Source organism: Limanda limanda, chromosome 3 (assembly GCF_963576545.1).
Source record: "Limanda limanda chromosome 3, fLimLim1.1, whole genome shotgun sequence".
In the NCBI taxonomy this organism is placed as follows: Eukaryota; Metazoa; Chordata; class Actinopteri; order Pleuronectiformes; family Pleuronectidae; genus Limanda; species Limanda limanda.
In genome coordinates this window covers 4,773,053-4,784,274 of record NC_083638.1, presented here as the reverse complement: position 1 = coordinate 4,784,274, position 11,222 = coordinate 4,773,053, and the positions used below count along the sequence as shown (strand labels likewise).

General features: G+C 36.0%; 1 protein-coding gene across 2 annotated transcripts; it reads left to right on the top strand.

The window, feature by feature from the left end:
* Nucleotides 1-7,769: 7,769 nt before the first annotated feature.
* Nucleotides 7,770-10,203, top strand: LOC132998922 (uncharacterized). 2 transcript variants are annotated; one of them, XM_061068669.1, is made up of 5 exons: nucleotides 7,770-7,949; nucleotides 8,082-8,225; nucleotides 8,577-8,711; nucleotides 8,979-9,083; nucleotides 9,858-10,203. In XM_061068669.1, exons 1-5 carry the CDS (start codon nucleotides 7,838-7,840, stop codon nucleotides 10,079-10,081), a joined length of 720 nt encoding a protein of 239 aa, XP_060924652.1. In that variant the 5' UTR covers nucleotides 7,770-7,837; the 3' UTR covers nucleotides 10,082-10,203. The 2 variants fall into 2 exon arrangements, with proteins under 2 accessions (XP_060924652.1, XP_060924650.1); XM_061068667.1 differs by having other exon boundaries at nucleotides 7,770-8,225.
* Nucleotides 10,204-11,222: the final 1,019 nt, after the last annotated feature.

Sequence of the window (11,222 nt, the reverse complement as noted above, 5' to 3'; positions counted from 1 at the left end):
GGTAAAACTGGTCCCCACAATGAACTATAATGTTGTGTGTAAAATGTCCCCACAAAGCCTGTGTTAAGTTGTGTGAACGAGAAAGAGCTTCACTGCTCAGAAGTAATGTAAATTGGTATACAATGACATTTCAAGTCATACATCTTGAAGGTTAGTGTTAGAGCTATATTCATGCTAGATTTCAAACCTCACAGTATTTTCTTTCTTGATAAATAATCACTCTACATTTTGGAGTCACGAGGTCCCCACAAGACACCTTCTGACAGTGTGTAACCACAAAACACCTTCTGAGAGTGTGCAAGTAAAAACTGTTTTTGAAAAGTTAGACAAAACTGGTCCCCACAATGAACTTTAATGTTGTGTGTAAAATGTCCCCACAAAGCCTGTGTTAAGTTGTGTGAACGAGAAAGAGCTTCACTGGTCAGAAGTATTGTAAATTGGTATACAATGACATTTCAAGTCATACATCTTGAAGGTTGGTGTTAGAGCTATATTCATGCTAGATTTCAAACCTCAAAGTATTTTCTTTCTTGTTAAATTATCACTCTACATTTTGGAGTCACGAGGTCCCCACAAGACACCTTCTGACAGTGTGCAAGTACAAACTGTGTGTGAAAAATTAGGTAAAACTGGTCCCCACAATGAACTATAATGTTGTGTGTAAAATGTCCCCACAAAGCCTGTGTTAAGTTGTGTGAACGAGAAAGAGCTTCACTGGTCAGAAGTATTGTAAATTGGTATACAATGACATTTCAAGTCATACATCTTGAAGGTTGGTGTTAGAGCTATATTCATGCTAGATTTCAAACCTCACAGTATTTTCTTTCTTGTTAAATTATCACTCTACATTTTGGAGTCACGAGGTCCCCACAAGACACCTTCTGACAGTGTGCAAGTACAAACTGTGTGTGAACAATTAGGTAAAACTGGTCCCCACAATGAACTATAATGTTGTGTGTAAAATGTCCCCACAAAGCCTGTGTTAAGTTGTGTGAACGAGAAAGAGCTTCACTGGTCAGAAGTATTGTAAATTGGTATACAATGACATTTCAAGTCATACATCTTGAAGGTTAGTGTTAGAGCTATATTCATGCTAGATTTCAAACCTCAAAGTATTTTCTTTCTTGTTAAATTATCACTCTACATTTTGGAGTCACGAGGTCCCCACAAGACACCTTCTGACAGTGTGCAACCACAAAACACCTTCTGAGAGTGTGCAAGTACAAACTGTTTTTGAAAAGTAAGATAAAACTGGTCCCCACAAGGAACTTTAGTGTTGTGTGTAAAATGTCCCCACAAAGCCTGTGTTAAGTTGTGTGAACGAGAAAGAGCTTCACTGGTCAGAAGTATTGTAAATTGGTATACAATGACATTTCAAGTCATACATCTTGAAGGTTAGTGTTAGAGCTATATTCATGCTAGATTTCAAACCTCACAGTATTTTCTTTCTTGTTAAATTATCACTCTACATTTTGGAGTCACGAGGTCCCCACAAGACACCTTCTGACAGTGTGTAACCACAAAACACCTTCTGAGAGAGTGCAAGTAAAAACTGTTTTTGAAAAGTTAGACAAAACTAGTCCCCACAATGAACTTTAATGTTGTGTGTAAAATGTCCCCACAAAGCCTGTGTTAAGTTGTGTGAACAAGAAAGAGCTTCACTGGTCAGAAGTAATGTAAATTGGTATACAATGACATTTCAAGTCATACATCTTGAAGGTTGGTGTTAGAGCTATATTCATGCTAGATTTCAAACCTCACAGTATTTTCTTTCTTGTTAAATTATCACTCTACATTTTGGAGTCACGAGGTCCCCACAAGACACCTTCTGACAGTGTGTAACCACAAAACACCTTCTGAGAGTGTGCAAGTAAAAACTGTTTTTGAAAAGTTAGACAAAACTGGTCCCCACAATGAACTTTAATGTTGTGTGTAAAATGTCCCCACAAAGCCTGTGTTAAGTTGTGTGAACGAGAAAGAGCTTCACTGGTCAGAAGTATTGTAAATTGGTATACAATGACATTTCAAGTCATACATCTTGAAGGTTGGTGTTAGAGCTATATTCATGCTAGATTTCAAACCTCAAAGTATTTTCTTTCTTGTTAAATTATCACTCTACATTTTGGAGTCACGAGGTCCCCACAAGACACCTTCTGACAGTGTGCAAGTACAAACTTTGTGTGGAAAAATTAGGTAAAACTGGTCCCCACAATGAACTATAATGTTGTGTGTAAAATGTCCCCACAAAGCCTGTGTTAAGTTGTGTGAACGAGAAAGAGCTTCACTGGTCAGAAGTATTGTAAATTGGTATACAATGACATTTCAAGTCATACATCTTGAAGGTTGGTGTTAGAGCTATATTCATGCTAGATTTCAAACCTCACAGTATTTTCTTTCTTGTTAAATTATCACTCTACATTTTGGAGTCACGAGGTCCCCACAAGACACCTTCTGACAGTGTGCAAGTACAAACTGTGTGTGAACAATTAGGTAAAACTGGTCCCCACAATGAACTATAATGTTGTGTGTAAAATGTCCCCACAAAGCCTGTGTTAAGTTGTGTGAACGAGAAAGAGCTTCACTGGTCAGAAGTATTGTAAATTGGTATACAATGACATTTCAAGTCATACATCTTGAAGGTTAGTGTTAGAGCTATATTCATGCTAGATTTCAAACCTCAAAGTATTTTCTTTCTTGTTAAATTATCACTCTACATTTTGGAGTCACGAGGTCCCCACAAGACACCTTCTGACAGTGTGCAACCACAAAACACCTTCTGAGAGTGTGCAAGTACAAACTGTTTTTGAAAAGTAAGATAAAACTGGTCCCCACAAGGAACTTTAGTGTTGTGTGTAAAATGTCCCCACAAAGCCTGTGTTAAGTTGTGTGAACGAGAAAGAGCTTCACTGGTCAGAAGTATTGTAAATTGGTATACAATGACATTTCAAGTCATACATCTTGAAGGTTAGTGTTAGAGCTATATTCATGCTAGATTTCAAACCTCACAGTATTTTCTTTCTTGTTAAATTATCACTCTACATTTTGGAGTCACGAGGTCCCCACAAGACACATTCTGACAGTGTGTAACCACAAAACACCTTCTGAGAGAGTGCAAGTAAAAACTGTTTTTGAAAAGTTAGACAAAACTGGTCCCCACAATGAACTTTAATGTTGTGTGTAAAATGTCCCCACAAAGCCTGTGTTAAGTTGTGTGAACAAGAAAGAGCTTCACTGGTCAGAAGTAATGTAAATTGGTATACAATGACATTTCAAGTCATACATCTTGAAGGTTGGTGTTAGAGCTATATTCATGCTAGATTTCAAACCTCACAGTATTTTCTTTCTTGTTAAATTATCACTCTACATTTTGGAGTCACGAGGTCCCCACAAGACACCTTCTGACAGTGTGTAACCACAAAACACCTTCTGAGAGTGTGCAAGTAAAAACTGTTTTTGAAAAGTTAGATAAAACTGGACCCCACAATGAACTTTAATGTTGTGTGTAAAATGTCCCCACAAAGCCTGTGTTAAGTTGTGTGAACGAGAAAGAGCTTCACTGGTCAGAAGTAATGTAAATTGGTATACAATGACATTTCAAGTCATACATCTTGAAGGTTGGTGTTAGAGCTATATTCATGCTAGATTTCAAACCTCACAGTATTTTCTTTCTTGTTAAATTATCACTCTACATTTTGGAGTCACGAGGTCCCCACAAGACACCTTCTGACAGTGTGTAACCACAAAACACCTTCTGAGAGTGTGCAAGTAAAAACTGTTTTTGAAAAGTTAGATAAAACTGGTCCCCACAATGAACTTTAATGTTGTGTGTAAAATGTCCCCACAAAGCCTGTGTTAAGTTGTGTGAACGAGAAAGAGCTTCACTGGTCAGAAGTAATGTAAATTGGTATACAATGACATTTCAAGTCATACATCTTGAAGGTTGGTGTTAGAGCTATATTCATGCTAGATTTCAAACCTCACAGTATTTTCTTTCTTGTTAAATTATCACTCTACATTTTGGAGTCACGAGGTCCCCACAAGACACCTTCTGACAGTGTGTAACCACAAAACACCTTCTGAGAGTGTGCAAGTAAAAACTGTTTTTGAAAAGTTAGATAAAACTGGACCCCACAATGAACTTTAATGTTGTGTGTAAAATGTCCCCACAAAGCCTGTGTTAAGTTGTGTGAACGAGAAAGAGCTTCACTGGTCAGAAGTAATGTAAATTGGTATACAATGACATTTCAAGTCATACATCTTGAAGGTTGGTGTTAGAGCTATATTCATGCTAGATTTCAAACCTCACAGTATTTTCTTTCTTGTTAAATTATCACTCTACATTTTGGAGTCACGAGGTCCCCACAAGACACCTTCTGACAGTGTGTAACCACAAAACACCTTCTGAGAGTGTGCAAGTAAAAACTGTTTTTGAAAAGTTAGATAAAACTGGTCCCCACAATGAACTTTAATGTTGTGTGTAAAATGTCCCCACAAAGCCTGTGTTAAGTTGTGTGAACGAGAAAGAGCTTCACTGGTCAGAAGTAATGTAAATTGGTATACAATGACATTTCAAGTCATACATCTTGAAGGTTAGTGTTAGAGCTATATTCATGCTAGATTTCAAACCTCACAGTATTTTCTTTCTTAGTAAATTATCACTCTACATTTTGGAGTCACGAGGTCCCCACAAAACACCTTCTGACAGTGTGCAAGTACATACTGTTTTTGAAAAGTTAGATAAAACTGGTCCCCACAATGAACTATAATGTTGTGTGTAAAATGTCCCCACAAAGCCTGTGTTAAGTTGTGTGAACGAGAAAGAGCTTCACTGCTCAGAAGTAATGTAATTTGGTATACAATGACATTTCAAGTCATACATCTTGAAGGTTAGTGTTAGAGCTATATTCATGCTAGATTTCAAACCTCACAGTATTTTCTTTCTTGATAAATTATCACTCTACATTTTGGAGTCACGAGGTCCCCACAAGACACCTTCTGACAGTGTGTAACCACAAAACACCTTCTGAGAGTGTGCAAGTAAAAACTGTTTTTGAAAAGTTAGACAAAACTGGTCCCCACAATGAACTTTAATGTTGTGTGTAAAATGTCCCCACAAAGCCTGTGTTAAGTTGTGTGAACGAGAAAGAGCTTCACTGGTCAGAAGTAATGTAAATTGGTATACAATGACATTTCAAGTCATACATCTTGAAGGTTCGTGTTAGAGCTATATTCATGCTAGATTTCAAACCTCACAGTATTTTCTTTCTTGTTAAATTATCACTCTACATTTTGGAGTCACGAGGTCCCCACAACACACCTTCTGACAGTGTGCAACCACAAAACACTTTCTGAGAGTGTGCAAGTAAAAACTGTTTTTCAAAAGTTAGATAAAACTGGTCCCCACAATGAACTATAATGTTGTGTGTAAAATGTCCCCACAAAGCCTGTTTTATTTAAATTGTGTGAACGAGATAGAGCTTGGCTGGGCAGGAAGAAATAGTTGAAAATTAATTCAAGCTTCTTTTCTCTGGAGTTTGTTTTATGTTAATAACAGGGTGTTTCTCATTTTAGAGGTAAAATCTCAATGGTCAGTCTTTTTGAATGTCAATGTATTATATACATTGAATGAACCATTAGTCTCTTATGTTTAAATTTCTTGAAATAGTCATACAATTTGTTGTTACAGACGACCAGCATCACTGTTGACACCATGGAGGAGGATGACTCTGATCCTGTCCACTCAGAGAGTCTGATAGATGGTGCCTTTGTGCCAAAGACCACACCTGAAGAGGTAAGTTCATGTCCATCACTATTTTTTCATTATTTTGTCACTCTATGTTCAGAGTTCGTGTAGAAACTGTGTGTGAACAATTAGGTAAAACTGGTCCCCACAATGAACTATAATGTTGTGTGTAAAATGTCCCCACAAAGCCTGTGTTAAGTTGTGTGAACGAGAAAGAGCTTCACTGGTCAGAAGTATTGTAAATTGGTATACAATGACATTTCAAGTCATACATATTGGAGGTTAGTGTTAGAGCTATATTCATGCTAGATTTCAAACCTCAAAGTATTTTCTTTCTTGTTAAATTATCACTCTACATTTTGGAGTCACGAGGTCCCCACAAGACACCTTCTGACAGTGTGCAACCACAAAACACCTTCTGAGAGTGTGCAAGTACAAACTGTTTTTGAAAAGTAAGATAAAACTGGTCCCCACAAGGAACTTTAGTGTTGTGTGTAAAATGTCCCCACAAAGCCTGTGTTAAGTTGTGTGAACGAGAAAGAGCTTCACTGGTCAGAAGTATTGTAAATTGGTATACAATGACATTTCAAGTCATACATCTTGAAGGTTAGTGTTAGAGCTATATTCATGCTAGATTTCAAACCTCACAGTATTTTCTTTCTTGATAAATTATCACTCTACATTTTGGAGTCACGAGGTCCCCACAAAACACCTTCTGACAGTGTGCAAGTACAAACTGTTTTTGAAAAGTAAGATTAAACTGGTCCCCACAATGAACTATAATGTTGTGTGTAAAATGTCCCCACAAAGCCTGTGTTAAGTTGTGTGAACGAGAAAGAGCTTCACTGGTCAGAAGTAATGTAAATTGGTATACAATGACATTTCAAGTCATACATCTTGAAGGTTAGTGTTAGAGCTATATTCATGCTAGATTTCAAACCTCACAGTATTTTCTTTCTTGATAAATTATCACTCTACATTTTGGAGTCACGAGGTCCCCACAAGACACCTTCTGACAGTGTGCAAGTTGTAACTGTTGAAAAGTTAGATAAAACTGGTCCCCACAATGAACTATAATGTTGTGTGTAAAATGTCCCCACAAAGCCTGTGTTAAGTTGTGTGAACGAGAAAGAGCTTCACTGGTCAGAAGTAATGTAAATTGGTATACAATCACATTTCAAGTCATACATCTTGAAGGTTAGTGTTAGAGGTATATTCATGGTAGATTTCAAACTTCACAGTTGTTTCTTTCTTGATAAATTATCACTCTACAGTTTGGAGTCACGAGGTCCCCACAAAACACCTTCTGACAGTGTGCAAGTTGTAACTTTTGAAAAGTTAGATAAAACTGGTCCCCACAATGAACTATAATGTTGTGTGTAAAATGTATGAAATGTATTTTTTGTAGATTGTGAATTCAGACTTAGTTTAGCAGAGCAGACACAACTTTGGTCTCAAATATTCTTATATGTACTTTACTATATTATTTATTGTGCATGTGCCTTTATTTACAGATTACAGAGTTCGAAAATGAAACTGAGACTTTTGTACCAAAACTAAGACGGACTAAAAGTATTCTGGTAAGTACTTACTGTGAGTTGACATCATTCACAAATAACTTCCAATAATTCAGTGGATTATAATTTAACAATATATATAATGTAGTCTGTAAAAAATAATCACTTTAAGTTGAACATCAATTTTTTCAAGTTGATGCAAGTTGATATAATCTTATTTTTTTCAGAACAGTCAAAATACCCTGTTTATTATTAATATAAACTGCTAAAATAAACAAATTATGAAACAAAACTTGCAAAACAGCCAAATGAGATGATGGTTTAATTGATACATCAACACTGATTTTAATTTGGTTCTGTTAGGTTACTGACTAATTTCTAATCTAACCATTACAGCTCTACATATTTATAATGTTTTCATTAATTTTTTTAGATGAAAGACACAGATCTGGAAGATTCTGAGCTATTTGATTCGTCATCAGATAGTGCAGATGACTGCGTACCAGGTACCAAAAGTGACAGTGATCCGGATAGCTCAATAGGCCCCCCTGTCTGCGATTCTACAACACCAGACAACATGATTTTGGACAGTCACAACATTACACCTGAAGCCCCCAGAGCAGTAGAAGAACCCTGTTCAAGTCAGACCATAAACGACAGCGTCGTTGTCAGTTCATTTAAAAAAAAAGGTGGGAAGGGTGTGTATGACAAAAAACATTATTGCTTGTATTGCAGTAAGCCTATTTCAAAAATTGCAAGGCATCTAGAGCGTGCACATGAAGATAAATCAGATGTGGCTAAAGCTCTAAGCTTTCCAAAAGGTTCCAAAGAGAAAAAAAGACACCTGGATTATATTGGCAACAGAGGAAACTTTGCTCACAATGCAGCAGTTATGGAGTACGGAAAGGGAAAACTCGTGCCACGACCGCCTAAAGGGTTGGATGAAATTGGAATAGATCCAAATGGTATGTTATTTTATTTCACTTTTTTGTTTGTTTTTGTTTATCATTTATTCATTTCGCATGGTTACACTGATGTTTGTGTGATATAATTGAAGACCACTAAGTGCTTTACAGTACAGCTTTGTCATTCACCCATTGACACGCACATTTATCTCGAAATCAATCGAAAATAAAAATTAACAAACATTATTTATTCATCTTTTTAATAATATGTAGTTTAAATACAAGTGTATTCAACACTTGAATGGTTGAATACACTTTTATTAATTAAACTGAATTTTCAATTTTGTATTATCATTATTCTGTAGTACATATATGTCTTTAAAGTGAAATTCTTTTTTTGTTTTTTCATAGAACCACATACAGAGGAGACATTTCCTCATACCGAAAGGGATGAAATGCTGCCACAACCACCCAAGAGACAAAATCCACACTCATCAAGTGATGAGGTACCTTCAGAATCCTGCAGAATGAGGCCTTCCTCAATAGGTGAACTCATGACACTTCTCTTTTATCTTTTGTATGTCAGTATTGATTATGTATGCTTCTTTCTTTATATGAATTGTTAGTGTTTTAATTATAGAAATGTCCAAATGTTTTAAAATGTGTCATAGCAGCCATATGGGAACAGAAAAAGAAACAGCACACCTTCAAATCCCCGACCATGTTAAAGCTGTTAATTAATATTTTTGTCATTTAAAAATTGTCCCTGGAAAATGTTGTTAAAGTTTTACTTCTTTTTTTTTTCTTTTATAGCACCACCAGCAGAGGAGTCACTTCCTCCCACTGAGAGGAATGAAATGCAGCCACAACCACCCAATAAACCAAAACCAGTCAGTACGATGAGGCCTTCCTCAAAAGGTAAACGTTTGACATGTAGTACCTCTTGTCTTTTTAATGTCAGTATTTATTATGTTTGCTTCTTTCATGGATATTAGAAATATATAGAAATTGCCAAATTTGTTAGATAGCAGTCATAAAAAAAAGACCAGATCAGAGTCTGTTTTCGGTGTTGCCCATTTAAGATGTTGCCACCAATACTTTGCCGCATAACTGTTGCTGCACCCATTTAATTTAGTTTTATCTGTATATTCAGGCCTGCAATAGTCTGATAAAGGGTTTTTAGGCTGATTCTATAGTCTATTAGGTGCTTAAAGTAGGACTCATAACAGTAACAGTTTTAATAGTATAAACATACAAACAACAACTAGCCCCTATACCAACCACCTGTCCTGGGTACTCACAAATCCATATTTAGTTAGATTAATGAGTGAATGGGTACATTGTGTTTATTTATCCAACAGATCCAACATTTTATAAATACATTATTGTCTTCATGACAATTTTGAGAAATTGATGTCAGTAAATGTGAGTCCATGTCAGTGACCAGAATTAACAGTTTATTTTTTAATATAACACAGCATGTACAGCTTATAAGAAAATGGAATCAAAATCCTCTTTCCCACTGACCATTTCAGGCAGAATGCACAAATCAGTGTTTTCTTGGCAATGTAATTGTATAAATTAGTTTTCTTATACTGTAGAAGCTAGTTTATACTGTACAGAACTTGTAACTTTGGATTATAACTCTTACACACTTTGTCATTACAAATTTGTTTTTCTGACCACTTAAAGGTACAACTGCCCAAAAGAAGAAAACACCCTGGAAGCAGACAGAGGTGGAGGCAGTGGAAAGCCACATGAATCGATTCATCACATCTTGTATTGTTCCAGCAAAGTTTGACTGTGAGAAGTGTATAAGAGCTGAACCAGAAGCTCTTAATGACCGGAGCTGGCAGAATGTGAAATTCTACATATATAACCGCATTACAGCCAACAAGAGGAAATTTAGTAAATAATAGGAAGATTACCACCTATCTGGTATGGCAGATACTAACTTGGTCTACTGAAAATGTATATTTACTATGACTAAGGCATTTAAAAAAAATGTATTTCATTGTTCTGTTCTGAAGTGCCAATAATAGCCAACATTTTTGTTATTTTAAATTCTAAAATATATATATATATATATATATTTTTTTTTTTACTAAAAGAGTTATGTTAAAAGGAAGGATCAGTAAAACTTGAGATTTTATTTGTTTACAAAAAATCCTGTCTTTCCCTAAAACTCAGATAACTTGAATTTTGTCTTTCATTCGACCAAATATTTTGAAAGTGATTGAATAGCAGTAAGCTGTTGCTCTGCAGTTGGCTGTAATTAAAAATATCTTACAAATTTGACTGAATAAGATTTATTCTTTGTACGGATGTAGATAGATGTCACTGTTTGATATGTTAATATTCACTTCAACCGCATAACACTAATAGTCCTATCAAATTCTGCTTCATTGTAAGGCAGAGTTCATTAACAGCAAGATGTTCTGTGCAAAGTGATGCTTTGCATCCCTATCACCATTTAAAGGCAACATGTTATATCGCTACATTATCTATCAACAACTGAGCCAAGATTGATTTTTCTTCTTTGGTTTAGACTAAACAAACTGCTCTAACAAATGTAATAATGGAAGGACTTACAGTATCAGTAGTAATATATATATATATGTAATAATGCGTTATTGAAGCAAGGTCCCCATCAGTCTTATGACAAGTTGTGTGAGTCATGCAAATGATATGTAAATAAGGTCCCCATCAGCCATACCTACCCGTTTTTTCTTCGGTCCCCATTTTGCACAGTCAAAATACTACTTCATAAATTTAGATATTTTAAGTTGTGTATGTTCTAACAGAATTTTTTTTAGTGCCCCTGATTTTTTTCATACCTCAAATACCTCTAGAAAGGGTGGTCCCCACAGATGATGACAACAAGTTCGAGGCCCGCAGACCATGGAAACCAGTATGTGTGTGTGTGTGTGTGTGTGTGAAAGAACTGTCACAAACACAGACATGCGAGCAAACAGTGGGAACCGCAGACAGAGATCTACACAGACCTGAACAAGGCCCCCACCAAGAGTCACTCATGTCGGCCATTTGTGTTATTGG

Excerpts from the sequence above, each read along its gene's own strand:
- LOC132998922 (XM_061068667.1), top strand. The coding sequence starts at position 7,838 with ATGATTTTGGACAGTCACAACATTACACCTGAAGCCCCCAGAGCAGTA. Across the intron at positions 8,226-8,576 it reads AATTGGAATAGATCCAAATG|AACCACATACAGAGGAGACA; the intron begins GTATGTTATTTT and ends GTTTTTTCATAG. Across the intron at positions 9,084-9,857 it reads GATGAGGCCTTCCTCAAAAG|GTACAACTGCCCAAAAGAAG; the intron begins GTAAACGTTTGA and ends GACCACTTAAAG.